Raw genomic sequence first — 21,076 nt, 5'->3', positions numbered from 1 at the left:
ATAATTGAATTTTATTTCATTTTAAATTGAAAAGTTGGTAAATAATTAAATTTTAAATTGAAAATTTTGGATAATTATTGGATTTTTAATTGATTTTGAATTAAAATTTCGGGAAATAATTGAATTTTAGTTTGTTTTTAATTGAAATTTTTCGAAAAATAATTCAATTTTATTGTGTTTTTTTTTTAAATTATAAACTTAAAAAAAAATTTTCGATGGAAAATTTTAGAAATAATTAAATTTTAGATGCTTTTAAATTCAAATTATTGAAAATTCAATTAATTTTGAATTTCAAATTTTTGAGAATAATGAAATTTTATTTTGATTTTAAATTTGGAAAATAATTGAATTTCAGTTCATTTTGAATTGAAAATTTTTGTTGGAAATAATTGAATTTCAATTAAAATTTATCAAAATAATTGAATTTTAATTGATTTTGAATTGAAATTTTGGAAAATAATTGAATTTCACTTAATATTAAATTGAAACTTTGGAAAATAATTGAATTTTACTTGATTTCGGATTGAAAATTTTGAAAATAATTGAATTTTAGTTGATATTAAATTGCAAATTTTGGAAAATAATTGAATTTCAATTCAAATTTTTGAAAAATAATTGAATTTTAGTTGATTTTCAATTGAAATTTTGGAAAATAATTGAATTTTAGTTAATTTTGAATTGAAATTTTTCGAAAAATAATTCAATTTTATTGTGTTTTTTTTTAAATTATAAACAATTGTTAAATTTCATAAAAATTTTAATTGAAAAATAATTTTGATATAATTGAATTTGTGATGTATTTAATTAAAATTATTAAAAATAATTAATTTAGTGAAGAATCATTTTAGTTGAAAATTTGTTAAATAATTGAATTGAAGAAGATCTGAAGAAGATCTATAAATTTTATACTAAAAAAATGTATTTTATTTACATTTTTTTTCAAATGTAAAAAAAAATGTCGCATTTTATTAAAATAAGTCAATAAAAGTCGTATTTTTGAAAAAAGTCGGAAAAAGTCGTATAAACCAAGGCCTGTAAACATATAATTTTCATTATTATCATTTAATATGTAATAATATTCTAATAAATTAAATTATTATTGATAATATTAATTTCTTTATAACAAACAATGAAATACTCAATTTGGCTCAATTTTGCTAGTTAAGAATTAAAATAAAATTAATTATGAATTAAAATTTTCTTATACTAATGAAATAATTGTGATTTTTAGGCCGACGCAGAATTATATAAACATCAAGAGTAGCAGTCCAGCGTCACCAAGAACAGTGAGCAGTGCCACGTCCTATGTTCAGGGTTCAAATGCAGGGCCCAGCAGTGTGTCTGGTATTGGCGGTGGTGTGAGCAGTTCCGGTGGGACCGGAAGTGTCGTCGCAGTGACTGGATCTATTGCTAGTGCTGGAATTGCCGGTGGAACTGCAGCCGTGGCGGTTTCGGCGGTTAGCGCCACAACCGGTGGAGGCTTTGTCGCCGTCCCCGTACCCACAGGGCTTCGATATGTTCATCCTTACCTGCCTCCACCGTTGCCAGCGCCATCCGCACCCGTTAATCAAACACCACCTCCCCCGGGTGCGGCAGCCGCATATACTAGGGTATATATCACTCTATTATTATTATTATTATTTTTTTTTTTTTTCTCTCTTAAATTCTATTTTTAGAAACATTTTTTTTTCTCTCTCTTTCATGACTTTTTCGAAACAATTAGTTGATTAAAACTAGGTTGGCTAATTAATTAAATCCTTTCGTCTGGAAACGAAAAAAAAGGGAGAGTTCTTTTTTTTAATGGCAAAAAAAAAAAAATTGGGACACATGATTATGTTCTAAAAATCATTAGTATCGTTTGAAAAGAAGAAATTAAACTAATTTCGAAAATAGAAATTAATTTTGACACTAATTTTTGAATATAGAAATTAAATTTGGATATTTAAATTAATTTTGAGTATAAAAATTAATTTTGAATATAAGAAATTAATTTTGTCCCTTATTTTGAATATAGAAATTAAATTTGAATATTTAAATTATTTTTGGAACTAATTTTGAATATAAGAAATTAATTTTCTCCCTAATTTTTGAATATAGAAATTAAATTTGAAACTAATTTTGAATATAAAAATTAATTTTGAATATAATTTTGAATATAGAAATTAAATTTGAATATGTAAATTATTTTTGAAACTAATTTTAAATATAAAAATTAATTTTGAATATAAGAAATTAATTTTGTCCCTACTTTTGAATATAGAAATTAAATTTGAATATTTAAATTATTTTTGAAACTAATTTTAAATATAGAAAATTAATTTTGAATCTAATTTTGAATATAGAAATTAACTTTAAAAATAGAATTTAATTAGTTAGTATTTTAATTTTATGAAATTTCATTTGTCATAATTATTTTTGAGACAAAATTTTTTATTTGTTCGAATTAGTATTTTTGCAGATTTTTCATTAAATCGATTTTCTATAAAAAAAAGAAAGAATAAAATGAAAATTCTCCAAAATACTAATTCGAGTAAATAAAAATTCCGCTCAATAATAATTATTTTTTTCAGACGAATTTTCATTATTTTGAATTAGAATTTAATAGAATTTTTTTTTACACAAATTTCTACATAAACAAAAATTTTTTTTCTATTGAATTTTTTGTTTGGCATAATTTTTATATTATAGTTTATTTAATTTACATGACTTTTTTATTTAAAAGAATTTAAATTTAAGTGAATTTTAATTTCTGTAAATTTTAATTTAGCAGAATTCTGATTCAAACGAATTTTATTTGATTCGGATTTTTAAATGACAGAAATTTCAATACATCGTATATTTCAAATTTGTCCGAATTTTTATTTGTACGAATTTTTTTAATTGAAAGAATTTTTGCGACGCCGAATTTTCATTTGTCCGAAATTACAAATTAACCGAACGAAAACAATCGACAGATTTTTTTGATAATTTCTAATTGGACAAATTTTTCAGAAATTGCGCCGAAATCTTTCTGTCAATTGTTTAATCGGTTATTTATAATTTCGGACAAATGAAAATTCGGTGTTTTAAAAATTCTATCATTTAAAAAAATTCGGAAATATTTAAAATTCGGTGAATCGGAATTTCTGTTATTCAAAAATTCGAATCAGATAAAATTAGATTGAAGGAGAATTCTGTTAAATTAAAATTTTTTTATATTAAAAGTCATATATATATATATATATATATATATATATATATATATATACAGAATAAAAGAAAAATTAATTGAAAAACATAAAAGACTGAATTAAAAAAAAAGTACAAAGTGAACATAACCTTTAAAAAAAAAAATAAATAAATAAACGAATGCAATACTAAAAAAAACATAATGGAAAAAAACACAAGACGAGAATAGCGAATATAATTGAGAATAAAGAGGAAATGAGAGGAAGAAAAACAGAAATTAAGTAAATAGTATAGGTAGAACAAATTATATTGTTTCGAGAATCAAATCAAATTTTCCACTTTTTTTTTTGTTTTTGTATTTTTTTTGAAAAAAGGGGGGAAATTTAATTTCTGAAATAATTTCTCATTCGACTTTTAATAATAATTGGAATCGCGCGTACCAAGTACATATATATTATTATGGATTCTAAAATAACTTTAAATGGCATTTGAAATCTAGAAACGTTTCAAGGTAATTTTCTGACTTTAAGGAGATACTGATAATTTTGAATCATTATCAACTCGCGCTGTCATTAAATATATATTATATATACTTGAGAGATTTATATAAAATCAAGACTCACAGCATTAAATTATATTAATTATATTTATGTTCTCTCTGTATTATTACTTTACACTTACGTTATTAGCAATAATTATATTTTCAAAATCATAATCGGTTTATTATTTTAAAAAATAAGTAATTTTTTTTCTACTTGGTTTTTTTTTCTCTGTTTCTTTATTAAAATTGTGTTTTTATTATTCAAAAATTCATTTAGAATTTTTTTTTTTTTTTTTTAAGATTGTGTTCGATTGTGGTAAAAAAAAATTCTATAAAGAATATTCGATACTATGTACTTAAAAAAAAAAAAAAAGAAGGAAGTCAATATTGCTCCAGGGACAAAGTGGAAAAACTATTTATTTTATTGTTATTATTATTAATATTATTATTTTTATTATTATTATTATTATTATTATTATCATTATCAGAAATAGTGAATAGATTTTTTTTTTACTAATGACCTTATATTGAACGTCTTTACACAATTACAAAATACTCTGGCAAAAGTCTTGTCTAGGTTTTTTTTTTTTAATTTTTGTATTTTTTTTTTTTTTTTTGTTTCGTTTCGTTTCGTCGACAAGACGGAAACTTTAACCCGTAACAATGGCCTGTAACTAATAGTCGTAATGTTAGACCGACCATGATATAGATAGTCGTGTGGGCGGGTGAAAGTTGTCTTCACCCACTCGCGGTGTAAAACTTTTGCCTCGTTCCCCCCTTCTCCCTTGTCTGAAATCCTTCTCAAAACAACAACGCAACGCGCGCGCGGTTTTCAAGTCATTATCATGGTTTTGTGATGATGTGAAGATTGTCGTAAAATGACAACGACTTTTGCACTCGGAAAAAAAAGAGAAGACAACGACGACGATAAATTGAATAATATATTTTCTTATATATACGCGATTGACCCTTATATATATATAATCTCAAATAAAATTTTTATTATTATTTGAAATTTTTAAAAAGTAGAAAAAAAAAGAATAATATAAAATAATTTTTATTTATTTTGAAATGGTATTTTTTTTTTATTATTATTTTTGCTACAGAAATAGAAAAAATTACTCATGAAATAGTAAAATTTACTTTGGAAATAATTAATATAAATAATAATTTATTATTTTTGCTCCGAAAGTAGGAAAAAAAAATACTCCTGAAATAGTAAAATTTACTACGGAAATAATAAAAAATTTTTAATTATTTTTGTTCAGGAAAAAAAAAATAAATTTACTTCGGAAAAATTATTTTTGCTCCGGAAAAAAAATAAATTTACTCCGGAAAAATTATTTTTGCTCCGGAAAAAAATAAATGTACTCCGGAAAAATTATTTTTGCTCCAGAAAAAAATATAAATTTACTCCGGAAAAATTATTTTCTATTATTTTTGCTCCGGAAAAAAAATAAATTTACTCCGGAAAAATTATTTTCTATTATTTTTTCTCCGGAAAAAAAATAAATTTACTCCGGAAAAATTATAAATATAATTATATAATTATATAATTATATATATAATTATATAATTATATAATTATAATTTATAGAGCAATATATAATCTGAAATAAAAATTTTTTTTTATTATTATTATTTAAAATTTTTAAAAAGTAGAAAAAAAATAATATAAAATAATTTTAATTTATTTTGAAATGGTAATTTTTTTTATTATTTTTGCTACAGAAATAGTAAAAATTACTCATGAAATAGTAAAAATTACTTTGGAAAATAATTAATATAAATAATAATTTATTATTTTTACTCCGAAAGTAGAAAAAAAATACTCCTGAAATAGTAAAATTTACTACGGAAATAGTATTTTTAATTATTTTTGTTCAGGAAAAAAAAAATAAATTTACTCTGGAAAAATTATTTTTGTTCAGAAAAAAAAAAAAATTTACTCCGGAAAAATTATTTTTGCTCCGAAAAAAAAATAAATTTACTCCGGAAAAATTATTTTTGCTCCGGAAAAAAAATAAATTTACTCCGGAAAAATTATTTTTGCTCCGGAAAAAAAAATAAATTTACTCCGGAAAAATTATTTTTGCTCCGGAAAAAAAAATAAATTTACTCCGGAAAAATTATTTTTGCTCCGGAAAAAAAAATAAATTTAGTTCGGAAAAATTATTTTTGCTCCGGAAAAAAAAATAAATTTACTCCGGAAATATTATTTTCTATTATTTTTGCTCCGGAAAAAAAATAAATTTACTCCGGAAAAATTATTTTTTATTATTTTTGCTCGGGAAAATAGAAAAAAATATTACTGAAACAATAAAGTTTACTCTGGAAATATTATTATTATTATTTTTTTTTTAGTATTTTTGCTCGGTTACTTTATTTTTGTTTTAATTTTTTTTTTCTGTCTATTAAAAATTAATTTCTATCTAAAGAGAGAAAAAATGGAAAATATTTTTTTTAAAATAATAATCTACAATTTCAAATAATAAAAATTTCTCTTAACTAAAAAAAAAATTCGTTTCAGTATTGTAAATTTAGCTATAAATAAAAAAAAAACTAAATTAAAAAATTCAACTCTATAAAATCTGTTATTTATTGTAATAATATGTCTATAAACGAAAAAGAATAAAAAAAAAAATTGAATTTTTCTTCAGGTGAACGACCGAGTGGCAATCAGCGTGAGCAGCAGTCCTGTGTCCCAAGTGGGCGTCAGTGGTCTTGGTGTTGGTGTCAGTGCTGCTGGCGAATATGTGGTGACAAATCGAGCTGAGAGGCCGAGGATATCGTTGCTCTCAACACCTGCCGCAACGGCGTCAACGGCCTCGCCAACAGCCTCCGAATATCCCGTTGCCTCGGCAAGAAATCCCCGTGCTGTGATACCAATTCAATCGGAACAATATTGCAATCGCGTTGGAGGTGGTGGCAATTCCTCAGTGGATATTGTCACCATGTCCGATGCGCCTCCATTTAAGAAAATACGCCTTGGACAACAACAACAACAACAACAACAATCACTACCACCACCTCAATCCGCACAATCCCAATGTCAAAATCTTTTAACCACCGAGACAATTGTTCAACAGGAGCAGCACGTGCAACAATTACAACAACCATTGAGGATAGACACCAGGGTGGGTATCAGGAAAATTGGAGAAAAAAATCATTTGAATTTTCATTTATAATTATTTTTGAACTGAATTTTTGTTTATTTGAATTAGAATTTTTTGGAGAATTTTCATCAAAACGATTTTCTATATTACAAGAATTTTCAGGGTGTCTACTAGTCCTGGAAATGTCCTAGAATTTGAAAAAATGTCCTGGAATTTTAATTTTTGTCCTTGAATTTTTTATATTTTGCTTTTAAATTTTCAAAAATTTATAATTTTGTCAATCAAGTTAAAAAAAATTTATTAAATAAGTAAAATGAAAATTTACTTAAGTGATTAATTAATTTTTTAATAATTTCTGAAAACAATAGTTAAACTAACAATTTTTTTATTCCTTAAGGTCATCCAATTTAATGTCCTGGAAAAATAAGAAATTTGTTTTGGAAAGTCCTGAAAAAGTCCTGGAATTTTAATTCAGATTTTTAGTAGACACCCTGATTTTTATATAACTGAAAATTCAAACAGAATTTTTATTTGTTCGAATTAGTATTTTTGGAGAATTTTCATCGAAAACGATTTTCTATATTACAAGAATTTTTATGTAATCGAAAATTCAAAGAGAATTTTTATTTGCTCGAATTTTCATTTAACATAATAGGCATTTTAAAAAATTTTTATTGGCTAGAATTTAATTGCATAGAATTTTCATTTTATTCTTTCAGATGAATTTTCATTTGTTCGAATTATTATTTTATATAATTTCCCGTAAAACCGATTTTTCTGCAGAATTTTTACTTAACGGAAAAATCATTTAACAGAATTTCTAATTTATTGAATTTTCATTTGTCTGAAATTTGCAAATGACCGAAGCAACAATCGATTTTGGCGCGATTTTTAAAATCAACCAATTACAATTTTATGGATATTTTTTTTTATTGGTTGAGTTTAAAAATCGCGCCAAAATCGATTGTTGCTTCGGTCATTTGCAAATTTCGGACAAATGAAAATTCAATAAATTAGAAATTCTGTTAAATAATATTTCTGTTATGTTAAAAATTCTATAGTATGAAAAATTGGTTATATGGAAAATTATATCAAATAATAATTCGAATAAATGAAAATTCATTTCAAAAGAATAAAATGAAAATTCTATGCAATGAAATTCTAACCAATAAAAATTCTTTAAAATGCCTATTATGTTAAATGAAAATTCGAGCAAATAAAAATTTGTACAAATAAAAATTTGACCAAATAAAAATTCTCTTTGAATTTTTCATTATATAAAAATTTCTTGTAATATAGAAAATTCCTATTATTTTTAGAACCAATAGAGAAATTATGGAAGATTCAACAAAATTATCATTCAATTTTTTTTTTATTAAATTTAAGAACCAATAGCGAAATTAAGGGAAAATGGAAAATTTTTCATTCAACAGCGAATTTTAATTTGTTTAAATTTTTAAATACCGAAATTTTCAATTAATTGAATTATCATTGGTTCGAATTTTTTTATTTGCACGAACTGTTATTTATGAAACAATTGTTAAAAACGCCGACTAATTTTCATTTTCACCGAAATTGCAATTGTCCGATCGAACATAACCAAAAAAAAAAAGGAAATTTTCCCGCGATATTTCAAAAATTGGACAAATCAGAAATTAACAAAAAAAATTTGATTGGTCAAATTTTGAAAAATCGCACCAAAATTTCCCTTTTTGTTGGTTATGTTTGTTTGGACAATTTGCAATTTCACTTTTTTTTCATTTGACCGAAAATTCAAATAGTCCGAACAAACATAACCAAAAAAAAAAGAAGAAATTTTCCGCACGATTTTTCAAAAATTGAACAAATCAGAAACTAGTAAGAAAATTGTGATTGGTCGTATTTTGAAAAATTACGCCGAGAAAAGTGTTTTTCAAAAATTCTATTAAAAAAAAAATAATAATAATAATAATAATTCGTGTAAATAAAAATTGTCGATCAAAAAGGAAAATTCGCAATAAATTCGAAATTTTGGTAATTAAAATTTTAAATTATTTAAAATTCTTTCAAATACAAAAAAAAATAAAGTAAAGAAGAATTTAGTTTAAATGAAAATTCTGTTAATTAAAAATTCAATACATAAAAATTCTGTTATGTAAAAATTCGTTTAATAAAAAATTGAATTTCTATTTTTGGATCAATTTTTTATTTCAAAAACAGAATTTTCAATTTCAATAAATTTTAATTTAATCAAATTTGCGTTTCATAAAATTTCAATTTTTAACTAAATTTTAATTGAACTGAATTTGCCTTTTGAAATAAGAGTTTTTTATGTATTTAACGAAAATTGAATTAATTCAATTAAAATAATTGAAATTATTCATTTAGTTAATTGAAATTATATATTAAGATAATTGAAATTATATTTAAAATTTAAATTAAAGAATAAATAATTGTCTTTGAATATAATTTACAGAATAATATTTATTAAATAACCAATTCTTTTATTTAAAATTTAAAGATAATTACAATTTATTTCTAATTGAATATTCGAAAATATTTTTAATTAATTTAAAAAAAAAAAAAAAAAAAACCTTTAAAAAATATAATAAATGCAAAAATTAAATAAATAATTAATGAAAGAAAAAAATTAAATATATTTATAATTTGAATTTTTTAATTTTTCTTTTCAATTTTTGTAATTTATTTTGATTTTTGTGCAAGGAACAGCCAGTGCAGGGAAGTTATATACCTCAAACGGAGGCGATATCACCAACTCCTGAGCCAAATACACAGGAGGATGCGCAATTTCGAACAACGAAAGACGAACTCCTTCAACAAATTGGAAAAGTCGATCGTGAAATTGCCAAGAGGGAGACGCAAATAAGTAAGCTTCGAAAAAAAATGAAACAACTCGAAGAAACGGCCAATAAATCCCTCGAGGCTGAAGGTCTCAAACGACCTGTCGAGGAACAATCCCAACAGCCTAAGCATCAATCGCCAGCGCAAAAAATTTACGCCGATAATAGGGTAAGAAATTTCAAAAAAAAAAAAAAAAAAAAAAAAAAAAAAATTTCTATAAACTTTTTCTTTTAATTTCCTTTAAAACAAGTTTTAAATATTATTTCAATTTTATTTACAATTTTATTTTATTTTTATTATGCCAAGAAATTTTGTTGTCTTTCAATTTAAAGAACAAATAAACATTTTTTTTTTTTTTTTTGAGAATTTTTCTATTTTGTAATTTATAAAATTTTGTTTTCCTAGAGTTATTTATTTATTTATTTATTATTAAAAATTAATTTTTAAAGTTGAAATTGATTTTAAATCTAATTTTGAATATAGAAATAATTTGGCCGCTAATTTTGTAAATTTAAATTAATTTTTAATATAGAAATTAATTTTAAAAAGTAGAAATTACATTTTGAAACCAATTTCGAATATAGAAATTAATTTTGACACTAATTTTGAATACAGAAATTAAATTTTGAAACTAATTTTGAATATCAAAATTAAATTTGACAATTTAAATTATTTTTGAAAACTAATTTTAAATATAGGAAATTAATTTTGATAGTAAAAATTTGATTTTGAACCAAATTTTGTAAATTTAAATTAATTTTGAATATAGAAATTAATTTTAAAAAGTAGAAATTAAATTTTGAAACTAAATTCGAATATAGAAATTAATTTTGACACTAATTTTTGAATATAAAAATTAAATTATGAAACTAATTTTGAATATCAAAATTAAATTTGACAATTTAAATTATTTTTGAAAACTAATTTTAAATATAGAAAATTAATTTTGATAGTAAAAATTGATTATGAACCAAATTTTGAATATAGGAAATTAATTTTGACACTAATTTTTGAATATAGAAATTAAATTTTGACACTAATTTTGAATATAGAAATTAAATTTGAAATTAATTTTGAATGTAAAAATTAATTTTGTCCCTAATTTTTGAATATAGAAATTAAATTTGACAATTTAAATTATTTTTGAAAACTAATTTTAAATATAGGAAATTAATTTTTATAGTAAAAATTTGATTTTGAACAAAATTTTGAAAATTTCAATTAATTTTGAATTTAATTTTGAATATAAAAATTATTATTATTATTTAAAAATATAATTTCAATTTTATTTACAATTTTATTTTTATTATGCCAAGAAATTTTGTTGTCTTTCAATTTAAAGAAGAAATAAAAATTTTTTTTTTTTGAGAATTATTCTATTTTGTAATTTATAAAATTTTGCTTTCCTATATTTATTTATTTATTATTTGACAGAAAAAAGCTGAAGAGGCGCATCGTGTATTGGATAGACTTGGACCAAAAGTTGAGCTACCATTATATAATCAGCCATCGGATACAATTGTTTATCAGGAGAATAGAGAGAGGCATCATGCATTAGTTAGGCCAAAATTGATATTAAGGCTACAACGTGAACATGGTGAACGTGCATCGCTTCATCGTAAACAATCGCAAACATACGCTGTACTTGTACAAGAATGGCATCGTAAAGTTGAACGCGCTGAATCAACGCAAAAGCGAAAAACAAAAGAGGCTAAAAATCGTGATTTCTTTGAGAAAGTATTTCCTGAATTGCGAAAGCAAAGGGAAGATAAAGAACGTTTTAATCGTGTTGGTGCTCGTATCAAGAGTGAAGCCGATCTCGAGGAAATTATGGATGGCCTTCAAGAGCAGGAGGTATACTTTTTTTTTTTTTTTATTTATATATATAGATATAGATATAATTCACATTTGTGGAGCCTGATTTTTTTTTTACAATGTTTAAGAAAAATTATAAAAAATTCTTTTTTTTTTCTCTTTGTTCTGTTTTTAGAAATAAAAACGATTTTAAATTGAACTTTTTTAGAAATTTAAATTTATTGATGGAAATTGGAATTTAAATTTAATAGAAAAGAAAAATTACGAAATTTAAACTTTTTTAGAAAACGAAATTTTGAGGAAAAAGAAAAATTATACGAATTTTCAGTTGGATTTTTATTTAATTTTGTTTCTTTTTCAACTTTTAATTAATTTTTATTCTTTAAAATAGTGTTTATATTTAACCAAATTTTTACATTTTAATAATTTTTTTCATTTTTAATTTCAATTTGAAGTGTTTTTTTTTTTTTTTTAATACGATAACATTTGCTTCTTAAACATTGTAAATTATCAGGTTCAATTCTTCATCGAATGTGAAATTTTAATAATTTTTTTTTTATTTATTTATTTTTATTATTATTTGAGATAAATATCGATTATTTATATATATACATAAGCGATGGTAGAAGCGAGAAGGTGAGTTACAATATTTATAGAAGTTGGTAGAATTCTGGAAAAATCGGAGAAAATTGAAATCAATGAAGGAATATATTTTCTTCTCTAGATTTGTTTTTTGAACAAAAAGAGAGAAAAAAATTTTTTTTGTTTGTTAAAAATCAATTTACAATTTTTTTTTTTTCAATTAAAGAGGATTTTTTTTCTGTCAAAGTAATCATTTTTTTTTTTTTTTGATTGTAAAAGTCGAAGAGATTTGTGCCATTTTTTACCTTTGTCGATGAAAGAAATTTCAAAAGAATTTTGCATAAATTTTTTTTTCTAAATTCATTTTTTGATTTTTTATCCGTTTCCAGGGCTTTATTCCCTTCTGAACAGTTTTGTATTTTTTTTTTTTTTTTTTTTGATTTTATTTTTTTTGAGAATGTCAAAAGCATTTGTGTTTTTCCGTCTTGGAGCTTTGGATTATTCTATTAACAAAAAAAAAAATTTTTAGTTGAAAAATATATTGAAATTCCTCTCTTAAGAGAGAGAAATTTCAAATTTTCATGTGAAAAAAAGTAATTTTTGGACAATTCTTACAAGTAAAATTGTAAAATCTTACATTTGGAATTATTATTTTTTTAGGGTTTTAAATTTTTGTGTTTTATATTTCAATTGTTAAATAATACAAATTAAATTGTAAAAATTACATTTTAATTTGTAAATTTTACATATTAATTTGCAAATACAATCAGAATTATATTTTTTTTATATGAAATTTGAAATTTAGAATTTTTATCTTCTTGAAATTTAGAAAATTTACTTTTAAAATTATAATTCTTCTTTAATTTCCAATTTGATTTTTTTTTTTTTTTTTGTAATTTTTTTCACACTAAAAAAATAATTACAATTTTTCACATGAAAATTGTAATTCATACGTGTGAATTTTGGTTTTTTACTAACAAAAAAGAAAATTAGAACTAATGCGTTTTTGCTAATTTTTTTTTTATTCTTTTTTTTTCCAAATTTTTTTTGAATGGTTTTTTCTTTTTGTGAGAGAAAATAATAATAATTATTGTGACTAAAGGAGGACAAAAGAAAATTCATTATTTTTTTTTTTTTTCTTTGACTTGCACAAGAGTTTGATTCACAAATCTAACAGCTTGAGGCTTTACTCACAAATTGCTAATCATTATAAATACACAGCTTTCATAAACTTTTCTCTTTCACGCTTCATCAAAATTTAGACAAATTTTATTTTTATTTTTTTTGTACAAACCAACAACATCGAGAAAAAAAAAACAGAAAGCTTCCGAGAGAGAGAGAGAGAGAGATGTAATTCAAAAGGCTCTTTATTTTTAAATTTAAACCTCTTTCAATTTCTTTTAATTGTAAAGAAAATAATTAAATCGATTTATTCTATTATTAAATAATTAATTATTTTTTTATTGAATAATTAATTTTTTTTATTGAATAATTAATTTATTTTTTTCTAAAAAGTTAATTAATTATTTATTGAAAAGTAAATGAATTCTTAAGTGAATGGTTAATTACTTTTTTTTAATGGAATATTTAATTAATTATTTATATTGAATATAGTTGATTATTTTTTTTTAATTTTTTATAAGTATCTTTATTTTTGTATTATTGAATATTTAATTTGTAGAGATTTAAATTTTTATAAATATTATTAAAAATTATTAAAAATTATTAAAAATTATTAAATTATTAAAAAATATTAAAAATTAAATTTTTTTTTAAAAATAATAATAATAATAACAATTTCTATTCAATAATCTTCATTAAAACGCTTTCATGGTACAAAAGCTTTCTGTAAAAAAAAAAAAAAAGAAAAAATATGCACAGTTGGTAAAATCTTGGTTCTCGTTAGATATTTAGGTATTGATTTTCCTCACATTCTCCTACCAAGTGCTGGTCAGGAAGAAAGTGATCCGGACAAATTGCCTTGGAGAAGATTGAAAAATATACCAACTGACAATTAAAATTAAAAATTTTTGCTTTTAAATTATTTCAAAAATAATTGTAAAATAATTTTTTTTTTTACAATTTTTTCTAATTTTTGTTTTTCAAATTGAGAGAATTTTAATTTATATTTCCATTTTTTAAAATGCATTTTTTTTTTTAATTTTTTCTGATTTTCAATTTCAATCGAGGAAAAAAAATTGTAAAAAGAATAATAATTAATAATAATAATAACAATAACAATAACAATAATAATAATAATAATAACATGTAAGAAAATCAATTTTTTATGGACACTTCATGGAAGATTTTCTCTCTTATCTGATTTCCCAGGAAGAATTGTCGACAGAGTTAAAAAATTCCATTAAAGCCCGTCAGGTTAGTAAAGAATGAACAAATTCCTCTTTTCACTCTTCTTACGATGATTAAACAAACAAAAAAAAGAAATTAAAAATTAATAATTTTTTTTTTTTTTTTTTGAAATTTACTTTAATTGTAAAAAAAGGTCCATTCGAAGAAAAACACATTTTTATTTTATTTATTTACTTCTTTATTTAGAATTTCAAAAATTGAAATTTTTTTCTTTTGTTTCTATTTTAAAAATCAAGAGCCCTTCAGTAAAAAAAAATAAAATACAAGTTTATAGAAGTAAAAAAAAGAAAAATTTAGTGAATAAATAATAAAATAGGAACACAAAATTATTTTATAAACACAAACGTCGTATATAAATAAATTTTGAGACAAAAATTACAAAAAAAGAGAAAATAAAAAAAAATTAATAGAATTACAAAATTACATAAATGGAAAATAAAAATACAAATGCAAATTATGGAAAATATGTTCAGTAAAATAAATAAAAATTTTATTTAAATATTTTTTTTTTTCAAGAAATAAGGAAACAATTTTAGTTTATAGATGAAAAAAAAAGCTTTGCTATAAAGAATGAAAAAAAAAAAAATACTCGTTCGCATCCAAATAACTTGCCTTCGAGCTTTAGAAAAAAAAAGACAATTTTTTTTTGTTTCTTCTTCTTCTTCTTCTTTTTCTTCTACTTCTTTTTCTTTATTATAAAGATGAATTATACTTTTTAAGGGAAAATTTTTTTTTAAAAATAAATTTCCATATTTGTATTAATTAATTTGGGGGTGGTGTTTTTTTTTTCGCTTCTTTTTTTTCCAGATGGAGGACAAAAAAATGCGTTCGTACGCAGTGATACCGCCATTGCTCTTGGATTCAAAACAAAGGAGAATTGCCTTTCAAAATCGTAATGGTTTATTGCAACCGGAGGAACTTGAGGCGTTACATAGCGAGAGAAAATTAATAAATGTTTGGAGTTCAATTGAACATGAATTGTTTAAAGAAAAATATATTTCACATCCAAAAAATTTTGGCGCTATTGGTCAGTCTTTTGAACATAAATCAGTACCGGATTGTGTACATCATTACTACCTCACAAAGAAAGCGGAAAATTATAAACAACTTCTACGTAGGTCACGGCGTATTCGTTCTAGAAACAATCCTAATAATAAGGTAATTTTTTTTCTCGATTTTTTTTGAAAATTTATTTTCTATTTTGTAATTTTTATCGTAAAAAAAAAAAAATTTCTATTCAGTTTAATTTTTAATTAAAAAATGGAAATTATATAATAATAAAATGCTTGGTCTGTCCTTCTGTCCTAACTTGAAGTTGGTCTTTTATGATTTCACGTGTTTTTTTGAATAGTAATCTTATGACGTGTCAAATTTGTGTCAAATTAAACTTGAAAATTTTAGAAATAATTAAATTTCAAAAGATATTGTTAATTTTCAAACAATAATAAAATTTTACAGAACTAAAAATAATTTATCAAAAAATTTTTTGGAAAACATTTTTTAAATTTAATTGAATTTTCAAAAGATTTAAAATTGAGATTTTAAAAATTAATTGAACTTCAAGTGATTTTAATTAAAAATTTATATGATTTCACTAAAAAATTTATTAGAAATTACAGACAAAATACAATAATTTGATAATCATTTTTAATTAAAAAATGGTTTCAGATAGTTGAATTTTCAAAGAATATTATGAAAATATTTAAAAATAATTGAATTCCCTTAGAGTTATAATTGAAATTATTAAATTTCAAAAAATTTTCGATGGAAAATTATAGAAATAATTAAATTTTAAATGCTTTTAAATTCAAATTATTGAAAATTCAATTAATTTTGAATTCAAATTTTTTAGAATAATTAAATTTTCTTTAATTTTGATTTGAAATTTTGGAAAATAATTAAATTTCAATTAAAATTTTGGATAATAATTCATTTTTAGTTGATTTTTTATTGAAAATTTTAACAATTAATTTTGAATTGAAATTTTAGAAAATAATTAAATTTTATTTGATTTTAAATTTAGAAAATAATTGAATTTTAGTTGATTTTGAATTGAAAATTTTGAAAATAATTGAATTTTCTTTGATTTTGAATTGAAATTTTGGGAAATAATTGAATTTTAATTGAAATTTTGAATAATAATTTAATTTAAGTTCATTTTTTATTGAAAATTTGGATAATTAATTTTGAATAGAAATTTTAGAAAATAATTGAAGAATTTTATTTCATTTTAAATTGAAAACTACGAAAATAATTGAATTTTAAAAGATTTTGAATTAAAAATTTGGAAAGTATGTAATTGAATTTTCTTTGATTTTGAATTAAAATTTTGGGAAATAATTGAAATTTAGTTGATTTTGGAATTGAAATTTTGGAAAATAATTGAATTTTTGTTAATTTTCAATAGATAAATATGGAAAATATTTGAATTTTAGTTGATTTTAAATTAAAATTTCGGATAATAATTGAATTTTATGTGATTTTAAATTGAAAATTTGGAAAATAATTTGATTTTAAAAGATTTTGAATTAAAAATTTGGAAAATAATTGAATTGTCTTGGATTTTGAATTGAAATTTTGGAAAATAATTAAATTTCAATTACAATTTTAAATAATAATTAAATTTTAGTTGATTTTTGATAATTAATTTTGAAATGAAATTTTAGAAAATAATTTTATTTTATTTGAATTTAAATTGAAAATTTAGAAAATAAGTGAATTTTAGTTGATTTTGGAATTGAAATTTTGGAAAATAATTGAATTTTTGTTCATTTTCAATAGATAAATATGGAAAATATTTGAATTTTAGTTGATTTTAAATTAAAATTTCGGATAATAATTGAATTTTATGTGATTTTAAATTGAAAATTTGGAAAATAATTGAATTTTAAAAGATTTTGAATTAAAAATTTGGAAAATAATTGAATTGTCTTGGATTTTCAATTGAAATTTTGGAATATAATTAAATTTCAATTACAATTTTAAATAATAATTAAATTTTAGTTGATTTTTGATAATTAATTTTGAAATGAAATTTTAGAAAATAATTTTATTTTATTTGAATTTAAATTGAAAATTTGGAAAATAAGTGAATTTTAGTTGATTTTGAATGGAAATTTTGGGTAATAATTGAATTTCATTTGATTTTAAATTGAAAATTTGGAAAATAATTGAATTTTAAAAGACTTTGAATTTAAAATTTAATAATTTGATAATTAATAATCTGAGGCCTATAAATATATAATTTTTATTTTTATCATTTAATATGGAATAATATTCTAATAAATTTAAATAATTATTGATAATATTAATTTTTAATTTCTCTATAACAAATAATGAAATACTCAATTTGGCGCGCTTGCGCGCGTTTAATATTGCTAGTTTATTTTTAAAAAAATAATTTTTTTTTTCCCTCCCCTATTTAGGTTAATAATAGTAATTCGACGATTGGGCCAATTGACATTTTATCAACGGGAGTAACGACGAGGCTTCAACGTGAGCAACAACAAAAGACACAGGAGAATCCGCAAAATAATTTGTCAACGGCTTCAACGACTGTGACTACAGCGACGATAACAACAACAACAGCAACGACGACGTCATCGTCGTCGTCAGTGGCTGCCACAACGTTAACATCATCGGCGTCAAGTAATTTATGTGCAAATGTCTCGACGTCAATAACAAGCACAAATTCAATAACAACAAGTACGAATTCTCTCACGGAATCGATAAATTCCACAATGACAACAACGACAACGGCGGCGGCGACGACAACAACAACGTCATCATTATTAGCGGCAGGAACAGGAACAACGACAACAACAACAACAACGTCGTCGTCGTCGTCGACGGCAATGACGAATTCCTCGTCGTCATTCCTGAGTACCACGAGTACAATGTCGTCGAATGTTATTAGTTTATCGTCAGTTGTTAGCGCTAAGGATGCAAGAGAGGCAAATAAAGAGAATAAGGAGAATAAAGACATTAAGGATTCGGCGAATGTTAAAATTGAAATTAAAGACGATGCTCAGAGTAGTTTAGAAACTTCTTCAACAAGGTGAGTCTATTTCTATTTAATATAATACAAATTTTTGTTTTTTTTTTTTTTGATAATTTATGAATTTTAAAATTTAATATTGAAACTATTTTTTCATTTAAATTAGTAAATTTTTAATTTCAATTTAATTTTTTAAACTCTTATTTTCAGACGAAATTTTTTTATTAGTTTCTTAGAAAAAACTTGTTTGAAAATAAAAAAAAGAAAATTGAATTTTTTTTTTTTTGATTATGTTCTAAAAATCATTAGTATCATTTGATAATTATAATTATTTTTTACTATAATTTATTTATATACCTAATATTATTTTTATATATTATAATTTTATTTAAATAGTAATAATAATGATAATAAAAAAAAAATGATTACAAAATTATTACAATTAGAAATAAACGAAAAATGAATGAAAGAAAATTATATTAGGAAAATAAAAAGTTGAATTGCATTAATTAAAATTAATCTCGATTCTTTCGTTTCGTGATTGAAAGCGGAGGGGGATTTTCTATTTTTTTTATGCATAAACTGTGTTTTTTTTTTTTTTTTGAATATCAAACTTGCACTCTAATCACTAAGTGGATATCCGAGGGAAATTCATATATATAGAAAATTTTGCCCGTTATCGTATCGAGGGAGAGAGAGAGAGAGAGAGAGAGAGAGAGAGAGAGAGAGAGAGAGATAGAAGAATTGAGTTGGTTTTGTTTGGACATAGAATATCTTCCAGTGGAGCGCGCGCGCGTAGCAGTTCATTCAATTAGGCCATATACTTTTGATTTAATGAAAATAGACTGATCCAATTGCTTTAACGAGTATTACAACAATGATTTAATTGGATATGCAATCGACTTTCGAGCGGTCTATACAATCTACATATTTTTAATCGCATTTCACGTTATTCGAAAAGTTGAAATTTTCTTTCTTTTCTTTTTTTTTTGAATTACTTCAATCTCTTTATATATTGAGAATATTTTCCTTCTTGGAATTAGAAAACTTATTTTCAAATTTTAAACAAAAAATAATAATAATTTTTATCGAATATAAAATTATTATTATTACTTTTATCATATAATAGAAATTAACATATTTAATTTATAATTTTTTTTTTAACCCTTTAAGTACCAACTTTCCTCCCCAAAAAAAAGAAATTTTTGCAAAAAATTGAAAACTAATTTAAAAATACAAAAATTTGTTAAAAGATTTTTAAATATATTTTTCTAATTCTTTAGGGACCAAATTTTTTCTTTGAAAAAAAAACTGGGAAAAAAACGCAATAGTTTTATCTTTTGAATTTATGATTTTTTTTTTCATTCCAGAAAAGAATTTATATGTTTGAATGATAAATATTATATATGTTAGTATGAAATCAGATCAGCCAATCGTAAAATTCTAATGTCAATTAAGGATTATTGGCATACGTTTATAAATTCTGTTTGTTTACACAAAATATTCCAAATCAATTTCTCTTATACTCGAATAAATTCAATTTAATTAATCGAATCATGTTTGAAAAAAGATTTTTATAACTATTATACAAATATCGTTTTTTTTTTAAAAAAAAATATTGTCCTCTATTTAAATTGCACAAAAAAAAAGTATTATATTAATTTTTTATTTTTCTATCTATCATTGGCATTCCTTTTCAATATACTTTTTTATTTTTTTTGTAAGAAAATTTTTTAAATAAAAATTAGTAATAAAATTGAGAAAATTGTGGTTTCAGATTAATAGTTCTTAATTTTTTTTAGAAAAATTTTCTTGAACTCTTCTTTTTGGGATAAAATTACAAAAAAAAAAAATGGACAATTTTTTCCTATTGATACATTTTTTTTTAATTGAAAAATAATTTTTTTTTTTTTTTTTTGAAAAATTTTAGAGTTGACGGAAAGAATGCATTGTCAATATCGACAAATACGACGAGTTCGAGTTCAACGACATTGTCGACGTCGGATAATAAGGAAAAGAAGAAAAGTGGCGGTGCATCGGGAACAGGAGCGAGTAGTGGCAGGACGAAAGACAAAAAGAAGGATAATCATGCGGCGTCCGTTGAAACAAGTGACGAGGAAACACAATCCATTGATACCCATGGTGAGTAGGCAAAAAGAATTTTTATACTATTTTCTATTTTTTATTTCTCCCCCCAAAAAAAAAATTTGATATTTTCGTTTTTTTTTTAAATTTTAATTTAATTTCAAAAATTTCGAAAGAATTTTAATATCATTGAAAAAGTAATTATTTTTTAAAATTGAAATTTTTTGGAAATAATTTCTCGATTTTTACAAAAATTTATTGAAAATAATTTCGAAAAATTTTTCTAAAAACTATTTAAATTATTTATTATTATTTTTTTTTTATGAAATTGTGAAAATATTCGTTTTTTTCCCTTTCGTACGGAGAACGAATTTTTTTTTTATAATTTGTAAATAATATTTATTATAATATTATTATTTTGAATTTATCACTCGGTAGTATAACAAATGATTATTATTTTTCGATTTTTTTTTTTTTTTTTTTTTTTTACCAAACTACTGAAATTTTCGATATTTTCTAAATAATAATTTCGGTAAAAAATTTTTATTAAATTAATATTTA

General features: G+C 22.0%; 2 protein-coding genes across 2 annotated transcripts in view; both read left to right on the top strand.

Moving 5' to 3' along the window:
* The window catches only part of LOC127281139 (thymidylate synthase), a 191,096-nt gene extending 185,024 nt beyond the window's left edge, over positions 1-6,072 (top strand). Inside the window, exon 5 of the mRNA XM_051304674.1 lies at positions 6,052-6,072. The gene's annotated coding sequence lies outside the window, so the exon portion shown is untranslated. The remainder of the gene's footprint in view (positions 1-6,051) is intronic.
* Positions 1-21,076, top strand: part of LOC127281243 (uncharacterized) — a 100,798-nt gene that overhangs the window by 43,376 nt on the left and 36,346 nt on the right. Inside the window, exons 5-12 of the mRNA XM_051304858.1 lie at positions 1,232-1,610; positions 6,370-6,846; positions 9,529-9,834; positions 11,101-11,520; positions 14,395-14,439; positions 15,241-15,591; positions 17,859-18,490; positions 20,361-20,572. Coding sequence (XP_051160815.1) covers positions 1,232-1,610; positions 6,370-6,846; positions 9,529-9,834; positions 11,101-11,520; positions 14,395-14,439; positions 15,241-15,591; positions 17,859-18,490; positions 20,361-20,572 — 2,822 coding nt within the window. The remainder of the gene's footprint in view (positions 1-1,231; positions 1,611-6,369; positions 6,847-9,528; positions 9,835-11,100; positions 11,521-14,394; positions 14,440-15,240; positions 15,592-17,858; positions 18,491-20,360; positions 20,573-21,076) is intronic.

The sequence above is a fragment of the Leptopilina boulardi genome, unplaced genomic scaffold (assembly GCF_019393585.1).
Source record: "Leptopilina boulardi isolate dan_hultmark-lab unplaced genomic scaffold, ZJU_Lbou_2.1 LbouV2_266, whole genome shotgun sequence".
In the NCBI taxonomy this organism is placed as follows: domain Eukaryota; kingdom Metazoa; phylum Arthropoda; class Insecta; order Hymenoptera; family Figitidae; genus Leptopilina; species Leptopilina boulardi.
Note: the sequence above shows the minus strand (reverse complement) of the source record. Positions and strands in the feature narration are given on the sequence as shown.